Source organism: Rhododendron vialii, chromosome 9a (assembly GCF_030253575.1).
Source record: "Rhododendron vialii isolate Sample 1 chromosome 9a, ASM3025357v1".
Taxonomy (NCBI): Eukaryota; Viridiplantae; Streptophyta; class Magnoliopsida; order Ericales; family Ericaceae; genus Rhododendron; species Rhododendron vialii.
In genome coordinates this window covers 3,802,678-3,823,758 of record NC_080565.1, presented here as the reverse complement: position 1 = coordinate 3,823,758, position 21,081 = coordinate 3,802,678, and the positions used below count along the sequence as shown (strand labels likewise).

At 41.1% G+C, this 21,081-nt stretch overlaps 2 protein-coding genes across 2 annotated transcripts; one reads left to right on the top strand and one right to left on the bottom strand.

Moving 5' to 3' along the window:
• Positions 1-1,746: 1,746 nt before the first annotated feature.
• LOC131299515 (uncharacterized) lies at positions 1,747-2,442 on the top strand. Its single transcript, XM_058325104.1, has one exon. The coding sequence runs from the start codon at positions 1,747-1,749 to the stop codon at positions 2,440-2,442; it is 696 nt and encodes a 231-aa protein (XP_058181087.1).
• Positions 2,443-7,988: 5,546 nt separating this feature from the next.
• LOC131301613 (ankyrin repeat-containing protein BDA1-like) lies at positions 7,989-11,035 on the bottom strand. Its single transcript, XM_058327983.1, has 2 exons — positions 10,230-11,035; positions 7,989-9,195 (listed from the first exon to the last, which is right to left on the bottom strand). The coding sequence occupies exons 1-2, from the start codon at positions 10,950-10,952 to the stop codon at positions 8,431-8,433; spliced, it is 1,488 nt and encodes a 495-aa protein (XP_058183966.1). The 5' UTR covers positions 10,953-11,035; the 3' UTR covers positions 7,989-8,430.
• Positions 11,036-21,081: the final 10,046 nt, after the last annotated feature.

Sequence of the window (21,081 nt, the reverse complement as noted above, 5' to 3'; positions counted from 1 at the left end):
TAGGTCCTTCATAGATGTTCCCTTACAAAGATCGATACATACATATTCATTTTTTGTTTCAGTTTTCAGTTTTTTGGGGGTAATATGTTGTTGTGCGCATGATGGCAGGATTGGTCTCTCAGGATTCGCCATGGTGCGCATAAGCTGACCCGGACACCTGATTATAAAAAATAAAGTTGTTGTCCATGTGTTAAATTTCTTGAGCAAATAGATGTTGCTGCAAAGTACTCATGCATCTGTTTTCAATGCTTAGACGTCAAAGCATATAAAACCTTACACAGAGTCACTTCTATAGCCCCATTCCGCTAAGGTTAAGAATTTATTTCCGCTTTACGGGACAGGTCATTAATTCTCTCATAATACATCATCTTTTAGTTAGCAGAACGGGTTTCCTCTTCTCTAATTTTCTGATATCATTTCCTTCCACAAATTCGATGACCGGACACAATCATAATGAACTTCCTGTTGGCTTTGATATTCTGTTAATTGTTCATCTTTGTCTTAAAGTCAGTCGCATTTCAATCGATGAAAACAATATATGTATTATCGATTATAATTACAACTCTCCAGGTAGACTGTCAACGAATTAGATTCGAATCCAATCAAAACTGAACTCCAGTTTGGAAATTCGATCCAAAATTAAGCAATTGCATTCGGATATAACGGAGCCATAAACGTATACCAAATTCGATCCGCTTAACATACACTTGACTATTTGAAGTGTTATATATTCAGATGTGATTCTAAGCTTCCAAAACTATTTTAAAACTATAACCTTAGTTAAGCTAAGGGGGTTTTTACGTGTATGTCCAGATAAAAACAGAAATGCACCAAATAAAAAGGTGGGTAGTATTCGCCCTTTTCAAGATGGGTGAACAATATCGGACTCAATTAATAATGGGTTCCACTAGAAACCCACAAGTTAAAAGTGGAAACAATGAATTGTGTTTTTTACGTGTCTTGCATTGGTTTGGTCTTGTTGTTTCTGCAATTATAGGTCTTTTTTGGTGGGGTTTCGAGGCTCGGAGGTGTTTGCATGGGTTAGGGATTATTTTTTTTGGTCCTTGTTATATTGGTTGGTGTTTTGCCTTCCTTGTGTTCTAAATCTCGGATGACGCACGTTATGCTGTCAGTCGGTTTAATCTTTATATTCCCCTTCAAAGATTAATGGCTTTTTTTTTTTTTTGCGAGAACAAATAAATTGAGGAGTAAAATACCTGTCTTTTTCTAATGCAACTTCTATAAAATAAAATAAAAATTTGAGATATGAAATTTAAGGTATTCTGGAATTTAAGGAATGAAGTAAATATAAAAAACGTAGTAATTCTTCCATTTATCTATCGATACAAGCATACGGAAATTAAAAGAAAATCTAAGAAAAATAGGTAAAATATTTATTATAGTACACCTTACCTTCTCTTTTTTTTTTTGGATTCCGCTTTATATATTATTAGCGGACCGAATCAATTGAGATCCGTCAGAATAATTATAGGAGCAATCTCTTCCCATAATTCTAGGATTATTATTCTGTTTCCATAGTTATTGTTTCCTAGTTGGTTGTATTCTTTTCCTATATATGTGTGGCTGTGTTCCCCCAATTAATCAATGAGAATCAATCATATTTATCACAAAGCACCTCTTATCATGGTATCAGAGCAGGGTTCATGTTCTTGCTCTTTCTCTTTCGCATAAGGCGACACACTGGAAGAATACAACAGTTTCAACCTTCAATCCATCTTTACAGACATGGTTGAGGCTCAAGAAAAGGTTCAGAAACTTATTTCTGATCTCTCTTCCCCTTATTTTCTTCATTCAGTCGACCACCCCCGTACCCCCCTTGTTGATATTGCTCTAACCCATACCAACTATGGGTCCTGGAGCCGTTCTATCACGATGGCCCTTTGTGCCAAAAATAAACTGGGTTTCATTGATAACGCCCTACCTTGCCCCACAGATCCCGATATTCAACCCCTGTGGAAACGAGTTTCCACGATGGTCCTCTCATGGTTGTTGAACAGCATCAGCAACACAATTACTCCAAGCCTAACCAGTTGCCGCACGCCGTATGAACTATGGCGTGATCTTGAATCCAGATTCACTCAAGGGAATAATGCTACCGTTTTTAAAATTCAAAGAGAGACCACTCATCTTCAACAAGGTAATCTTGATATTACCAATTATTATAATGCCTTCAAAACGCTTTGGAATCAACTCGATGGGATTGATCCGCTTCCGGAATGCACATGTGGTACCGCCACAGCTTGGCAAAAAAGGGTGTCGAATAAGCGTGTATACCAGCTTTTGATGGGAGTCAACGAACCGTATCATGTTCTTCGTACTCAGATTCTCGCCATGGATCCGCTTCCCGACCTTGGAAAGGTTCATGGCTTGTTAATCGCGGAAGAACACACCAAAAATCCACAACCTATCATCACCACTTAGCCCATTCAAGAAGACTCGGCCATGGTGAGTCACAGGTTCCAAACTCAACACCATCAACCCAAAATCAACAATGGACAACACCAAAATCCACCAGGGCCACGTTTTTTTCCGCCACCACAGCAGTCTCCATCCCGACGACAACCACAACAATTCCCTTCGCCTGCCAATCCACCACGCCAACTACACCATGCTCAGCCCGATACTTCATCCCGACCCAACAAAGACCCGAACGCTCACTGCACTCATTGCAACCGTGCAGGTCATTATAAGTCGGGCTGTTTTAAACTTATTGGGTATCCAGAATGGTTCTTCAATCGCCTCCCCAACCAATCCTCTGCCCAGTCCAATTATGCAGCGCAAACACCGGACATGGATTTCACTCCACGCTTGAGCCCCGCTGAGGCGTCCCAAGCCTATGGCTTTTACGATAATCCATCTGCTTTTTTCACTGGTAACACCCATTTATTTTCAAATGATTGGATTATTGATAGCGGTGCGTCCTCTCACGTGACGCCTCACTTATCACTTTTTACTTCTTATACAGCTACTAATAATATTTTGCCAGTTCGTTCTACTTCAGGATCCACTCATGCCATCTCTCATATCGGAAAAATAATAGTCACCCCGTCTATCACCCTCTTTGATGTCTCGCATGTTCCTAGTTTTCGTTTTAATTTGTTATCTGTACAAAAGTTATGCCATGATCTTAAGTGTGTTGTTTTTTTCTTTCCTAAATTCTGTCTCTTTCAGGACCTCAAATCGAAGACTGTGATTGGAGCGGGTGAGGCACGCAATGGTTTATACTACCTCCGCACTTCTTCCTCTGCTGCCCTCACATCCCCAACCGATGACCCTACCCTATGGCACCAAAGATTAGGCCATCCAGCCTCTGCTAGCTTACCTTCCTTTTTACATTGTCGTTCCCCTAATAAAAATTCCCCTTGTGATGCTTGTTTGCATGGCAAACATACTAGACTACCTTTTCAATTAAATTTCAATAAAAGTGTCGTCCCTTTTTCTCGTATTTTTGTTGACATTTGGGGTGGCTATCATACTCCTTCTACTTGTGGGGCTCGTTATTTTCTAACTATAGTTGATGATTGCACGCGTACTACTTGGGTGTATTTATTGCGTTACAAATCGGATGCCCTTTCCAAGATTCAATTTTTATCAACATGGTCCAAACACAATTCAACATAAAAGTTAAATTTTTTCGTTCAGATAATGGTTCTGAATTTTTATCCCCTCCTGTTCAAAAATTATTTCATGACCATGGCATTTTACAAGAGTTAACATGTGTTGATACCCCTCAACAAAATGGGGTTGCTGAACGTAAACATCGTCACATCTTAAATGTGGCCCGTTGCTTATGCTTCCAAGCCCACCTTCCCATCAAATTTTGGGGTGAGTGCATTTTAACAGCAGTTTATCTCATTAATCGCACTCCCTCATAAACATTGAAAAATGCCTCCCCGTATGAATGTCTTTTTCGTCGCACCCCCAATTATAAATTCTTACGTGTTTTTGGTTGTCTTTGCTATGCCCAGACATCCCGTGTCGACCGCGACAAATTTCAACCCCGCGGCGTCCCTTGTGTGTTTTTGGGATATCCTCCCCGCCACAGTGGATACCGCCTTTTTAACCTTGACACAAACACTTTTTTTATCTCTCGGGACGTCACTTTTTTTGAGAATATTTTTCTCTTTCATACCCAAAGCCCCCATTATATTCCACCCCCTGCTAACCCATCCCCCAGTCACACTGACTTATACCCGACCGAACCCCTTCACTATCTTGACCCACCCCATCTCAATCCAATTGACAACCCCTCTCCTACATCAAACCCCGATCCCCCTCCCCCACCCACCCAACTGCCAGCTCCACCTCCTCCTACCCCACCACCCGAGCCATCTCCCAATCTGGAACCGACACCCCCACCCGCCCCCTCTCGGCCTTCACGAGCCCATCGGCCTCCAGGCTACCTCCGGGACTACCTTTGCCCTACCCTTCCATCTGCCACTGTTGCCTCCCCCGATGCTCTGCTCCAGTCTTCAAGAACGGTCTATCCGCTCACTCAGTTCATTTCCTATTCCAATCTTTCCCCCTCCCAGTTTGCTTTTCTTTCGGCCTTATCTCATTCGCATGATCCTACTTTCTATAGTCAAGCCATCCACCACACCCAATGGCGTGATGCTATTTCTCACGAACTGAAGGCACTAGAAAACAACAAAACATGGGTCCTTCGTTCTCTTCCTCCTGGCAAAAAACCAATCGGTTGTAAATGGGTTTTTAAAACTAAACTAAAAGTAGATGGATCCGTAGAACGATACAAAGCACGTTTGGTCGCCAAAGGCTATACTCAAGTTGAGGGGTTGGATTACCATGACACTTTTGCTCCCGTTGCAAAGTTGGTCACTGTTCGTTGTGTACTCGCTATTGTAGCTACTCGCAATTGGCACTTGCACCAATTAGATGTTAACAATGCTTTTTTACATGGTGACCTCGATGAAGAAGTTTACATGTCTCTTCCTCCGGGATATGGCCGAAAGGGGGAGACGCGTGTTTGTCACTTACAGAAATCCCTATATGGCCTCAAACAGGCCTCTCGCAATTGGTGCTCTAAGCTGTCTGCTGTTCTTCTCTCTGACGGATTTCGACAATCCCAAGCTGACCACTCCCTTTTTATTCGGCAAACTGGTTCTACAATTCTTGTTGTTCTCGTTTATGTTGATGATTTACTTGTTACAGGTAACGATTTAGCATCTATTCGCCGCTTACAGGGATTCTTGTCGAGTAAATTTTAGTTAAAGGATCTTGGCAAGCTCAAGTATTTTTTGGGCATTGAAGTGGCTCGCTCCACCGCGGGTATTTTCATTAATCAGCGCAAATATATTCTTGACATCCTCGCTGATGCTGGCCAAACAGGATGTCGTCCAGCCTCTTCCCCGATGGAGCAACATCTTAAACTCACGGTTGATAGTGGTGAACCAATTTCTGATCCAAGTTCTTATCGCAGGCTTAGTAGACGACTGATATATCTCACCATCTCTCGTTCAGATATCACTTTTGCTATTAATCTCCTCAGTCAATTCATGCATGTCCCTCGGGTCCCGCATTTGGAAGCTGCTACTCGTATTCTTCGCTACCTCAAGGGCTCCGTCTCTCATGGCTTACTATTTCCTACCCGTTCGGACCTCCAACTCACTGGCTACACTGACTCGGATTGGGCCAGTTGTCCTATGACTCGGCGCTCCACTACGGGTTATTTCATCACTCTTGGAGGTAGCCCCGTCTCCTGGCGCACAAAAAAGCAAAGTGTTGTCTCCCGCTCTTCCGCCGAAGCTGAATATCAGGCCATGGCTTCCACCACTAGCGAATTACTATGGCTCAAAACTTTACTCTGTGATTTAGCAGTCCCTCTTTCATCGCCAATCAAGCTATATTGTGACAACCAGGCAGCCTTACACATTGCCCAAAACCCAGTTTTCCATGAGCGCTCCAAGCACATTGAGATCGACTGCCACCTTGTCCGTGAACGAGTACAACAAGGCCTTCTTCAGCTCCATCACATTGCCTCAGCGAACCAACTAGCAGATGTTTTTACCAAAGCTTTGGGTGTTGACCACTTTCGTCTCTTGACATCCAAGCTGGGCATTACGTCCCTCCATGCTCCATCTTGAAGGGGAGTATTAGCGGACCGAATCAATTGAGATCTGTCAGAATAATTATAGGAGCAATCTCTTCCCATAATTCTAGGATTATTATTCTGTTTCCATAGTTATTGTTTCCTAGTTGGTTGTATTCTTTTCCTATATATGTGTGGCTGTGTTCCACCAATTAATCAATGAGAATCAATCATATTTATCACAAAGCACCTCTTATCATATATACACCTTACCTAACTGCTTCTATATTTCACTTCCTCCTTTCACGTTCTGTTGGGTTTTGATTCAGGTTCAATTTTGGTTTTCAAGAAAGTAGAAAACTTAAGAAAAATAAACATGCTGGTTTATATACTGGTTTAGGGGAAAAGGACTATGGCAGCTCGACATGGCCAAAAGGGAAGGTTGCGGAGAAACTTACGGGCAACTTCTTAATCTTGCACTTGGTCAGTCAATTGTAAACGACGACTTCATTTGCCAAAAAAGGATCGAAACTTTGAACTAAAATGTGACCAATGCCGAAAACTTGGCCAGAAAGGAAAGATTATGGAGAAGCTCCTGGGCAACTTCTTAGTCTTTTAATTGGTCAGTCAATTGTGAAAAAAGACTTCATTTTTCAAAGAGAAACGAATTTCACACTCCCCTTTTTATAATCCGCGCTCTCTTTTTGCTTTTATCCGCATGAGTTTACAATGTTGTCTTTGGATGCATGGGTGAAAAAGTTTATTAAAAAAAGACAATATAGTAAATTCAAATGGACAAGATAAATGACATTGGCATTCTAAAAATTGATGCAGACACTCGAAAACTAGTGCAATTCCAAAGCCATTTTCTTTTATATTTTTGGAGTGCCTCCAATTAATTTTTCAAGTAATATCATTTTTCACAAATAAAGACAAAAAAATAAATAAATGTGAATAGTAAAAAAGAAGTTTGAAAATCACTTTCCTTTTCGAAAAAAGAAAAGTTTGACTAATGGCGAAATAAGGTTGTACCATGGCAAAGCTAAACCATCAACACTCAGACATCATTGGTGTAATGGTGACCCCCAAGTCTTTTCCCAATTCCCATAACGCGTAGGAAAGTTCGTGGTGCTATTAAGAAATTCTACCTCCGTTGAAAAAGACCATTCGCTTTGTTTGTCATGAAAATACTGTTTGGTTTGTTAATGCACTTTGGTCAAAGCAAAGTTTAAACTTCTTTCACAAATTATAATTTAATGACTCATGGATATTTAGTAATTTGTGGGGAAAAAGTTTTATTTTTATTTTTTCTTTGACAAATTACAGCCTTCTTTAAGCTCTCCATTTGCTTGTTGGAAAATCTTTTTGAGACAGGGAGAGCATGAAATGGAGGGAACTTTAATTTGGGTTGGTGTTGTGCATCGGAGCCGTCGGATTATGTATTCGATACAGCTCGGATCTTATCTCGGCAATCAGCGATAAAGAGTCGTTCATTGGTGATATGAGATCCAAGCAATCGGATACACAATCTGACGGCTTGGAGATGCGCAGTACGGTGCTGCATACTATTGCACAGCACCATCCCCCAATTCAAAATGGAGGCCATTTCATTGGTTAAAAGATCTTACAAAACAAAGACTTCTAACTCTCACTAGTGCTAGTGTTATTAAGTGATCATTCATTTTACTCTAATGTGGGACTCCATTTTCTTAACATCCTCGCACGTGCAATCGCGTTTGAGCTCTGTCATGTGTGACCACTTTTTGGGTCCTATCATCGGGCAGCCTTTTTGCTGATCTGTAATCATAGGCTGTGGATTGTGAATTTTTGAAATGTGGGTGGAATGGGCTCTACTCTGATATCATGTGGAAACTTTATATCCATCTAAAAATCAATTGGCAATGACTGGAGAGGCCTCAAATGTTATTAAGTGATCACTCATTCCACTTTCAAGTAATATAAGATTCTATTTCGTAACACAACCATACATGTCTACAAAAACACCACCTCTTGGAAAAACATTTCCAGTCCAAAAACACCAAAACAAAGCTATCAAAGCAACAACATATATAGCAGACACAGAAAAAACCCTAAACAGAACCACAAAAACTACCAACAAAAAGCTACACCAGCCAACATATAGCTACTACCCCAGGCAAGGAACTAAACGAGAGGAGGTTTAAGTGGAATCCTCCAAGCCCAACAAATTGAGCTTTCGGCTATCATATGCGATTAGGCTTACCTTATTGTACTAGCGCACCGCCTATGGCATAGTCTGATGCATCTGTGTGTACTTCAAAATGGCTTGGTGTGATTTGGCAACTGCGATACGAGGTCCCACACTGTCACCTTGAGATTAAAGATCATACATCGGCCTCATGATGACTTCCATTAGCTCCATTTGGACGATCTGTTGACGTTGTTCTCTGTGGTCGGCGTGGGCTTAATATCCTGTCAATGGCCTGAGTTCGCCTCCTTCGCTCTTGCAGTAAACCTGTTATGTATCGAACCATGGGAACAAGCAAATTAAGTGCCATCACGCCGCACCAGACTATGACTGCAATTTCAATGGTTTTACTTAGCGAATGCCTGTCTTTTTTTGGAGTGATCACGATGTTGGCAAACGCGTAAGAAAATGCCATTGATGTGATTGCCAACCACATGATCATTACCAAAATCCACATGAAACCCTTTCTCTTGAATGGCAACCCGCTAATGAGCAACAAAATTGTGCTCAACGACGCGACGAATCCTATTGTGTTAGAACGTAGGAAGTATGGGTATGTTTTCGCATAATTAGAAGCCATGACAGCTTCCCCAGCTTTATGTTTTTCCGAGTCTTCTTGCCAAACACCGCCCGGAGGGTTCACCCCGGCTTGAAATGCCATAGTCGCAATAAGTGATGCCACAATCATTAATGCGTCTCTTTTCTTCGTAAGCCAATCACTATGTACGAGATCCTTTGCTCTTTTAGCTTTTGCCTCTCGAAGAAAGTCTTCAATCTTCCGATCCAAATCTTTCGACTCAGATCCTTCATCAGCTAAAAAAAGAATATCCAATGCTGTATGCCCACTTGCATTTTTTGCATTGACGTCTATTTTGCTGTTCTTAAGCACATGCATTATGATCTGAAATATGTAAATTCGTTGTTACGGGTAGAAAGAAAGTAAAAGAAATTAGGAGTCAATAATATGCTCCCATCGTTCTTAATTATTCGTTCACCGTTCTGTTTTGACATGTTTTTTTGATCAGCAATAAAATTTATTGATAACTCGACAATGGCTACATCGAGTAAAGATTTTCTGTTTTGACATGTTCCGAAATCATCATAGATCTGATTCCTGGCTCCGCCACTAGGTGACCCTGGCCACTAACTAAGTTACATCAATGACATTATTTTTTTTCCCAATTGACATTGGAATACAAACCATTCTATCAAAAGAAATCAAACTGTCTTTTAAAGACCAAAATAGATCATAATTCTTCAGCTTCTTCGATATCTCTTAAAGATATGTTTACAATTTAAATTAAGTCTCTCAAACAAATAATTAAAAATATGTAATAGAAAAATCTAACTCGTAAATTATAACAAGGGATCAATGGGCTCTAGTCCAGTTGGCATCTTCTGGTCCTTCCCGTGTGGGAGGCCAGGGTTTGAGCCCTGTCATGGGCGTTTGGGATTCAGGCCTATGGATAGCCTATGAAACTCTTTGTGAACTAATCTACTAACACCCCGCTGATGTATATACAATATTGGCAAGAAAAAAATTATAACAAGCTGAGCCATTTATATTTGTTTCATTATGATCTCCCACACCTAATATAATTTTAAGAAAGCAAATATGGCATGTTGTCATTAAATGAAAGTATTACACATACTTATGATTGTACAATAATTTTTTTTGAAAAAGTTATGTTTTGTGGTCTCCCATGAATTCAACTAACAGATGTTGCAGTATTTATTAATATTGCGCATGCAGGTAAAATAATGCCCTTTATAAGCAGGGCTATTTCATGACCTCATATAAAATAAAATAAACTAAAAATTGTTGGTTTTTTACGAGCTCTAATAATTGAAGTGGGAGAAACGGGAAAAAATTGGGACGGGATCTAACTCGAAAAATTGACTATTTGTATGCGGCAAGAGATGGAGATCATGTACCTCGAGTTGTTGATCCAAGACAGCTAAATGCAGAATGGTGTTGCCATCGTTATCCTTGGCATTGACAAACTCTTCACCTCTCATCAGCTCGAGCAGCAGTTTCAGAGTGTTTAACTTATCGTGCTTTACACACAAGTGTAAGACTGTGCTCCCGTCCCGATCCAGCCTGACTCGAGCCGATCTGCGACACGTTCGCAACAAACAATCCAAGGCATTGACTTTTCCTTTTGCAGCCGCAATGTGAAGAGGGATATTACCGTCTCGATCGCGAACAAGGCACATGTCGGGGCTCACATTCGCTAGTGCTTTGACAATCTCGGCGTGCCCTTTGGCTGACGCCAAGTGGAGGGCGGAGCGTCGGTCCGAGTCCAAGACTTCGGCAAGCTCTGGCTTGAGACGCAGGAGTTCGTTCACAAAGGGTGCTTTCCCGCACGATGTGGCTATGTGCAGGGGACTTTTCCCGTTGAAACACCCCACCACAATTTTATCGAGAATCAGTGCGTCTTCTCTCGTTATTTCGGGCAATGATTCTACATGCCCTCTAATTGCTGCTTCGCAAAGGCGCTGCTCCAGAATCAGTGCATCTTGTCTCGTTATTTCGCGCAATGATTCTACATCCCCTCTAATTGCTGCTTCACAAAGGCGCTGCTCCATTCTCTCTCTCTCTCTCTCTCTCTCTCTCTCTCTGACTTGTGGCTCCCCTCCTCTAGTCCTCTTCTTCATAGCACACCAGAGTTGCCCAAGTCATCAACTTGGTGGGGACATCTGATCATAGTCCATTGACTCCATTCTCAGCCGTTTGCAGTGAGAGATTAAAATCCTTCCAGCAGAAATTATGGGTTTTCTATCATCATCATATAATAATTGCTGATCTGAACCATTCATTTTATAAGGTTCGTAGAGCTATATTCTCATCCAAAAAATTAGCTTTACTGGACATTAATAGGTGTATTAAAATTTAAATTTTGGTTTATAAAACGAATGGTCATGGACAGTTTAACTTGACAGGATCAGATCGTCCATTTTATAAACTAGAATTCATCTTTTGATTGGCCTATCAATATCCAATCAAACTAATTTTTTTTGCGTAAATATATTACACTATATACCCTGCAAGATAAACAGTTCGGATGATAACAATTTAATGCTTAGTTTCTATAAGGTGAAAAACCCATAATTTTGGTCGCCAATGGAATGAATTTATCATCTCTTGAAGTAAAGGCTTCGTCTGAAGCGTGGCTTTGGAATAGGGAAGGTTTTCGGCCTATAAAGAGAGGGCACTGGTCTTTGTATTTTGTACTATCTCAGTATGAGTGCGATCTATGAAATTTAATTATGTGTATTGATAAGTGCCAAAATATACATATTTTGGCCCTCCAATATACATTTATCAGTCTTTTATATTTGTTAGTTGGTATTTATTGCGTGTTTTTCTGTTTATAGGTTGCTCGAACTCGGTTTTCAAGAATTTGGATAAAAAGAAGAATTTATAGAGGTTCGAGGTTAAAGTGCAAGTCCTTCGAAGTTGAATTACTGATTTTTGATAACGTGAAGTCCAAGGGCATTTATGTTAATAGTGCATTAAAACCTACACCTATATATAAGTCATTGGATGGACTGACTTCGGGCAGCAGCTTTCGGAAGAACGGGGAATTGGGTTTCAACGTCAGCAGCAGCTTTGGCCGTGGAAAAGAAAACGTGGACGAGCGCAAGCTTTCAAGCCTACCGATCATGGAGATCACATTAGCGCCTTCCGATTCTTTTCTCCGTTCCATGAGCAACTAATTCTCTCTTTTAGGGTGTGATGAAACCCTAACCAAGTAACTATGTTTTTGTGTTGATTTTGGATTTCGATTGCCGAAACGATGGTTGTATAACATTGAGACTTGTTTTATGATTCACTGTTATTCTTCCAATCTAGTATTATGTATTTGTTTTCCGTGATTACAAATACATAGTTATACACCGATATTCTTTGTGCATGAAATTGAGAATTAGAATAATCTATGTCTAGGAAAGACGAATCGTGCCTAGATTAATTAGTTATAAAATCGAAGACGATTCGTGCCAACCGAAAATAGATTATGTCCGGTTTTCAATCACATGCAATTTTCTTGGCGATATCACTAGGGCTTGTAGTTTTTAGTGAATCAATGTCGTTTTGGTAGTCGGTTTCTTAAATTAACATAATCGTTTGGTTACGAAGTTAGGGTGGATTCGAAACCCTAAGACCTTTTTCCATATTTGAATTCAACATCTCTCTTGCTTTTAATTACTTAGATAATTTTAGTTAATCAAAATCCAATCACTCTTTCCTGAATTGAATTAGGAATTAATTTTAGAAATACAACAACTTAGCCTCTTGATCTCCGTGGTACGATACCTGGACTTAAACCACTATTCTATTTGAATTGAGGTTTTCGCTCAGTTTTAATTATTTATTTTTGGTGTGAAAAACGACCTACCAAATTTTGGCGCCGTTGCCGGGGATCAAAAGCACGGTTGTTTGATTTTTAAGATTTGTTCTTATTTTAATTCCTAGTTAATTTTTTTTTTCTCTCTTCTCTTCCATTTAATTATCTCGTTCAGTTCTTTTAGTGCAGATTACTGGTTTTCACGTCAAGAGTTTCATCTTACTCCAAAGAGATTTGAAGAGCTCAGTATCGCCATTGGGCCCTTACAAGAGACTCCCAAAATCCGTGAGTTTTAGTAACTGCATTAGAGGTAGTATAGCTACTAAGTAATTTAATACTATTATTGCACGTGTTAATTTAGGACTATTCATTATTGCACAGTAACTCACCGTAGACTTATGCAATGTTAATGCACAATTAGTTTAATGCTACTAGTTTCATACTAAGTCTACATTAGTTTAATATTTTCACATTGCATTAGTTTTAATTAGTGTGAGTTTTCATTTAGTAGTTTGCTAGCAGCGATACTTGTTGCACTTAGAGTGGTGTTAATTTCATATGCAAGGGCGTCGGTCTTGTCATCAAGACTTAATCCCTATTGACCCTGAATTAGAGCGGACCTTTAAGGCTATTCGAGCAGTTAAACGTCCCAATAGACCTAGCGACTCACTTGCAATCATGGCGTTACGCGCTAATCAAGAGAACCAGGATAGGCAATTGAGGGAGTACTTTGCTCCCCCTGCATACACATCACCTTCTTGCATCTTATTGCCCACTATCACAGCAGCTCAATATGAGATCAAGTCTCACACTCTTCAGATGCTCCCATCTTTTCATGGGCTTGACAATGAGGATCCTTTTAAGCATATTGATGAATTTGTAGAGAAAAGCTCCACAGTAAAAATTCAAAACTTTTCTGATGATGCCCTTAAGCTAAAACTTTTTCCCTTTTCCCTTAAGGATAGAGCCAAAGATTGGCTTAATTCCTTAGCAACTGGGTCTATTACTACTTGGGCCCAATTACAGCAGGAGTTCCTTACAAAGTACTTTCCCATAGGTAAGACAATCCTGTATAGGCAAGCTATCACGAGTTTTTCTCAGGTTGACGGCGAGCAATTTCATGAGACATGGGAAAGGCTTAGTCAGCTTACTCGAAAGTGCCCTCACCATGAAGTTCCTAAGTGGCAGTTAGTTCGTATTTTTTATGACGGGTTGTCTGAACGGCACCGTCAAATGGTTGATGCCTCTTGTGGTGGGACTTTTATGCTTAAGACCCCGGACGAGGCATGGGTGTTATTTGATAACCTGAGTAACAATTCCCAACAACATGCCTCGGCCGCTAGAAGAGTTAATATGGTTGCCTCAAATTCCCAACAGCAAAGAGGGATTTATGAGGTTGGGCACTCCAATGATCTCTCTAACCAAGTGGCTGCTTTGAACAAAAAATTTGACCAGCTTCTATCCCTTGGTCAAGTTCCTTCTCCGCCTTCTCAGCCTTCATATTTTCAGGAGGCTTGTGCAATTTGTTCGAGTCCTACTCACTTTGTGAGTGAGTGCCATATGGCTTCCCAATTCCCCGAGTTTGTTCAAGAGCATGTTAACGCTGCTCAAGGGTTTGCTAGACCCGGTAATGATCCTTATTCTAATACATACAACCCGGGATGGAGAAATCACCCAAATTTCTCTTGGAAGCAACAAGCTCCGAGCAATTCTCCTGCTCCACCCCAAAGGCCTATGTTTACCAACTCTGCCAATCCTTCAGCCCACCATCCGACTCAATCACTGCAACCATATCAGTACCATAATACCCCTTCACCTCAAAGAAACTCTGATTTTGAGGATAAGGTGCTGCAAGCCCTCCAAGGGCTTGAGGCTACTTCTCGTAAACTTGAGGAAAACACACAAACCGTCAACTCTCATACACAATCAATTTCAAAGATAGAGGCCCAAATGGGGCAGCTAGCTAATGCACTCAGTCGACGAGAGGAGGGTAGGTTACCGAGTCAACCAATAGGCAATCCTAAGGGTCAGTATGCCATAGAGAATGCACAAGTGAATGATCCTTACCATGAGCAAGCCAAGGCAGTAGTGACCCTAAGAAATGGGCGTGTGCTTGACACTAGACCTGAGGGCAACAAGGGTACTTTGGAAAAGTCCATCACTAACTCCCAGAGTTCTGAGGCTACGATAGACCAATCACCTTTGAGAGAGGATCCACTCTCTCCTCCTCAATCGAGCCCCACTCCGGCATCCTATGTACCCAAAGCACCATTCCCTACCCGGCTTGACTCTCTTTCTCCTCTTAGTAAGAAAGGTGCTACCATAGAAAATATGATGGAGGTGTTCAAGCAGGTGACAATCAATCTCCCATTTCTTTATGCCATTCAGCAAATCCCTTCGTATGCGAAATTTCTCAAGGACCTTTGTACCCAAAAGCGCAAAACTCGGACTCATGTGTCCAAAAAGGTCCTTCTCACCGAACATGTGAGCTCTATCATCCAACATAACACTCCTCCTAAGCTCAAAGACCCAGGTGCTCCAGTTATCTCCTGTGTTATTGGTAATCATTCCATTGAACGAGCACTTTTAGACTTGGGAGCCAGTGTCAATTTGCTCCCTTATTCGGTTTATGAGCAATTCGGGCTTGGTGAGTTGAAGCCCACATCAGTCACCCTCCAATTAGCTGATAGGTCGATTAAGGTGCCACGTGGCATTATAGAGGATGTCCTTGTCAAGGTTGAAAACTTCTATTTTCCTGCTGACTTCATAGTACTTGACACGGAACCAGTGCATAACCTTAGGAAGCAAACACCTATCATACTCGGTCGCCCTTTCTTAGCTACAGCTAATGCTAGCATCCATTGTAGGACTGGGGCGATGGATGTCTCCTTTGGTAACCAAACCTTGCGCTTAAATGTTTTCAATGCCTCCGAACAACCTCATCAAGAGGAGGACTGCTTTGCAATTGACATGATTGATAACTTAGTAGAGGAGGCACTACCTTATATTCTTGTTGAGGACCCATTAGAGGCATGTTTGGCTCATTTTGGCTTTGACGAATTTGATATAGACCAGTCTATTGAGGAGGTAAAAGCTCTACTTGATGCTTCATGTCTCTTGGATTTTCCCCCTTGGAAAGCCGCAGTTGAGCCATTGCCTAATCTTTCTAGTACACCAGCCCTTCCCTCTATTGAGTGTCCGCCCAAACTTGAGTTGAAGCCACTTCCGTCTACACTCAAGTATGCTTTCTTAGGACCGAAGGACACCTTACCTGTTATCATTGCTTCTAACTTGACTGATGACCAACAAAGTCAACTTTTGAGGGTGCTCGGAGAGCACAAGGGTGCCATCGGATGGTCTGTAGCGGACTTGAAAGGCATTGACCCCTCTGTTTGCATGCATCGCATATATTGCGAAGATAATGCGAAACCTACTCGCGAAATGCAACGGAGATTGAATCCGAATATGAAAGAGGTTGTGATGAAGGAAGTTGTGAAATTGCTTGATGCGGGTATCATTTACCCCATCTCCGATAGCAAGTGGGTGAGCCCTACCCAAGTGGTGCCCAAAAAGTCAGGCATAACTGTTGTTGAAAATGAGAAAGGAGAGTTGGTTCCCACGCGCACCACCACTGGTTGGCGTGTATGCATAGACTATAGAAAATTAAATTCCATGACTAGGAAGGATCATTTTCCATTGCCCTTTATTGATCAAATCCTAGAGAGGTTAGCAGGAAAAAGCTACTATTGTTTCCTTGATGGTTATTCAGGATATAACCAAGTGCCTGTTTACCCAGAAGACCAAGAGAAGACCACCTTCACTTGTCCTTTTGGTACTTTTGCCTACCGGAGGATGCCATTTGGACTTTGTAATGCACCTGCGACCTTTCAAAGATGCATGATGGCCATATTTTCTGACATGGTGGAAGATTTTCTTGAGGTTTTTATGGATGACTTTTCTGTGTTTGGGACATCTTTTGAGTGTTGTCTTCAAAACTTGTCTAAAGTTCTTCAACGTTGCAAGGAGACAAACCTAGTCTTGAGTTGGGAGAAGAGCCATTTTATGGTTCAAGAAGGTACCGTGTTAGGCCACATTGTCTCTAAGAGGGGGATAGAAGTTGATAAGGCCAAGGTCGATCTCATCTCTAGGCTTCCACCCCCTACTTCAGTTAAGCAAATCCGATCATTCCTTGGGCATGCGGGTTTTTACCGCCGTTTCATTAAAGACTTTAGCAAGATTTCTCAACCTTTATGCGAACTCCTCGCCAAAGATACTCCTTTTGTCTTTGACGAAGCATGTCTGCAAGCTTTTGAGAAGCTGCGTGGTTTACTATCATCTGCCCCGATTATGCAGTCCCCTGACTGGAACCTCCCCTTTGAGATTATGTGCGATGCATCCGACTATGCAGTTGGTGCAGTATTAGGACAACGGGTGGACAAGGTCCCTCATGTCATTTACTATGCTAGCAAGACTCTTGCGGATGCGCAATTGAATTACACTACTACTGAAAAAGAGTTGCTAGCAGTAGTTTTTGCTTTAGATAAGTTTCGTTCATATCTCCTAGGATCCAAGGTATTAGTATACTCCGATCATGCTGCTTTGCGGTATTTGCTCTCAAAGAAAGACACTAAGCCTCGGCTAATTCGATGGATCCTTTTGCTACAAGAGTTTGATTATGAGATTCAAGACAAGAAAGGTTCCGAAAATTCAGTAGCGGATCATTTGTCTAGGATCCTGGTAGAAACCTTGAGTGACCCTCTTCCCTTCAAGGACTCATTTCCGGATGAGCAACTTTTTGCAGTGTCACAGGTCAATCCCCCATGGTATGCTGACATAGTGAACTATCTTGCTATAGGCAAAATCCCTTCGCATTGGTCCAAGCAAGACAAGGACCGATTCTTTGCGCAAGTTAAGTTCTATTTCTGGGAGGATCCAGAATTATTCAAGTATTGCCCAGACCAAATTATTCGTAGATGCGTCCCTGAGAGTGAATTCCATAGTATTCTTAACTTTTGTCATACTCTCGAGTGTGGTGGTCACTTTAGTGGAAAACGGACTGCCGCTAAGGTCTTACAGAGTGGCTTTTATTGGCCAACTCTATTTAAAGATGCACATGAGTTCTGTCGAAATTGCTTGAGGTGTCAGCAAACCGGGAACATGTCGCGTCGAGACATGATGCCACTTACCTCTATTCTTATTGTGGAAATCTTTGATGTGTGGGGTATTGACTTTATGGGTCCTTTTCCATCCTCATTTGGTTTTGAATATATTCTTGTGGCGGTGGATTATGTCTCAAAGTGGGTGGAAGCGGTAGCTACTAGGACTAATGACCACAAGGTGGTGGTCGAGTTTTTACAAAGTAATATCTTTAGTCGATTTGGCTTTCCGCGGGCAATCATAAGTGATGAGGGTACCCATTTTATCAATCGACACTTCGCGGCTTTGGTGCGAAAATACTCGATCACTCATAAGGTAACCACTCCTTACCATCCTCAAACAAGTGGTCAAGTCGAAGTGTCCAATAGGGAGGTTAAGAGTATTCTTGAAAAAACAGTGAGACCCGACCGAAAGGATTGGTCTCTCCGTCTAGATGATGCACTGTGGGCCTATCGAACAGCCTACAAGACTCCCATTGGCATGTCTCCTTATCGGATGGTTTTTGGTAAGGCATGCCACTTACCTGTTGAGTTGGAACATCGCGCATTTTGGGCCATAAAGAGATTGAACTTCGATATGGATGCCGCTGGTTCTACTCGAAAACTCCAACTTAATGAGTTCGATGAGATTCGCAATGATGCCTATGAGAGTTCTAAGATTTACAAGGCTAGGACAAAAGCTTTCCATGATAAGCATATTAATCGTAAGTCCTTTGAGCCTAACCAAAAGGTGTGGCTCTTCAATTCTAAGTTGCGTCTCTTTCCCGGTAAGCTTCGGTCTAGATGGGATGGTCCTTTCATTGTTGTGCAAGTTTTTCCCCATAGTGCAGTAGAGGTGCGGAATCCACGTAATGGTAAAGTTTTTAAAGTTAACGGCCAACGTTTGAAGCCGTATGTGGATGGTATTTCAGATGGGGAGGTGGTTGAGTCTATTGATTTGTTCGACCCTAGATATTTAGACTTTTGAGCTTTCGCGACGTCTGGCTGAAGACAGTAAACTTAGCTCTTTTTGGGAGGAAACCCAAGTTTTGTATAAGCTTTTCTTTGTTCTAGGCATTGATTCCTTCTTATGTTTTTGCTGTTTTTCTTATTTGCTATTCTTTTGTTTGCTTTTATTTTCTATATTTTGTTGTTGTGGAGGCTAACATTTTGCAGGTTTGTCCATTCACATTGGGGGGTCTCCCTCTCGCTATATTGTACCTTGCTTAGTTCCTCCTGTTCGAGGTGATATCTTTCCTTTCTTTTGCTATTTGTCCTATCTTTTCATGTTCATGGTTTCAATGCGGACATTGAATGGTGTAAGTTGGGGGGAGGGATCACATTGCTTCATAGTTAGAAAAAAAAAATTGAAAATTTTTGAAAAATAGTTGGGTTATTTTTGCATGAGAATTGAAACTTGTTGAGATTAGTTCTTGGTTGATTGAGCTGAGATATGATGATCATTGCTTGGATATCTCTATGGCATTGTAGTTTTTTTTGCTAGCTTATCGCGAGAAATTTGTCATGGCACTTATTCTTAGCAATTTTGCACTTCACGTTTATGTGGGCTTTGGTCGCTTTGTGAGTTGCATATTGACTGTTCTTAAAGGCTTGTTTAGTGGAGATTTATACCCATGTGAGTTTAGAGCCTTACCTTTTCTTGGAGTGGGTATCACATAAACTCTTATTGTCACAAAAGAGCAGATTCGTAGTTGATCTCATTATCTTTGTTGTCAAGTATTGGGAACATATTAATAGCATTGACTATTCTCTTGGGTTCGAAAATTTGCATGGTTGTGTTGCCCCTAAGAGAGGATCATAGGCCATCTTTGACAGTTTGGGCCGGTTCGTTTCTTTCTTTCATTTATCATTTGTGAACCCATTTGAGCCTCTCGCATGATATCTTTTTCTTGTTAAACTCCACCATCTATAATGTGTCTTAAGAAGGCTTAATTAATTATGTGGAGGTGAACTATTAACAAAAGATGGGGTAAGCGGAGTTGGTCATAGAGCTTTGTTTATGGTAGTCCTTCAAAAAAGTATCAAAAGAAAAAAAAATTGAATTGAAAAAAGAGGACACCAAGCTTATTGAAGAATGTGTAAATGATATTATTTTGAAAGGATGTTGAAGGATAGGAAAGAGAGATGTGGCGAAGTTAAAAAAAAGAGAGGATGAGAAGAGGGCACTTTGTGAAAAAACATGCCCTAGATGAGTTATTGTGAGCCTATTCTCAGACACTTGAATATTTTACCCTAGCCTTAACACATTTTCCCTTACCTAAAGCTACAACCAGAATTGAAAGTCCTATTTGATCCTAGGGGCAATGGGATGTGGATTGATGGAAAGAGAGAGTTTCCGATGCTTGCATTTCGTTCATGAGATCATGTGTCCAGTTTATAGAGCATTCTTTCGTGTCTTTGTGTGCGGAGTACTTTGTTTTCATGTTGCATAACTTCCACCCGCACATGTTGAGAGTACATAAAATGCACCTTGTTTCGAAGTGAATTCATTTGTTGAGTGCATGACATGGTAAGATTTGAAGTCGAGACTCAGTCCGGAGCGAATTTTTAGTTGTTACTCACCTTGCGACCGAGGCCCTTATTCAGACACGTTAAGTGTAGGTGCCATGGTTTATTTTTATGATTTGATAGCCTCTAGAACTACTCTTGTTTAGTATGTTTCTGCGATGGTTTCATTTTCTTTGCTTGAGATATCGATGAGTTGTCATACAGTGTTTTTTTGGTTTCATGTGAAAAAGATTCACAGTGTTTGTGGGAGTTCATTACTCTAAACCGTCACGAGACTCCACTCGTCCTCTAGAGATCGCCTAGGGGTTTAAAAGGCTTGTTGCACAGGCTAAGTGCAATCGTGAGTCCTACGAAAGTGGCGTAGTTAGAATTTATCTTAATTGTTTTCTTTGCTTGGGACTAGCAAAGTGTAAGTTGAGGGGTGTGATAAGTGCCAAAATATACATATTTTGGCCCTCCAATATACATTTATCAGTCTTTTATATTTGTTAGTTGGTATTTATTGCGTGTTTTTCTGTTTATAGGTTGCTCGAACTCGGTTTTCAAGAATTTGGATAAAAAGAAGAATTTATAGAGGTTCGAGGTTAAAGTGCAAGTCCTTCGAAGTTGAATTACTGATTTTTGATAACGTGAAGTCCAAGGGCATTTATGTTAATAGTGCATTAAAACCTACACCTATATATAAGTCATTGGATGGACTGACTTCGGGCAGCAGCTTTCGGAAGAACGGGGAATTGGGTTTCAACGTCAGCAGCAGCTTTGGCCGTGGAAAAG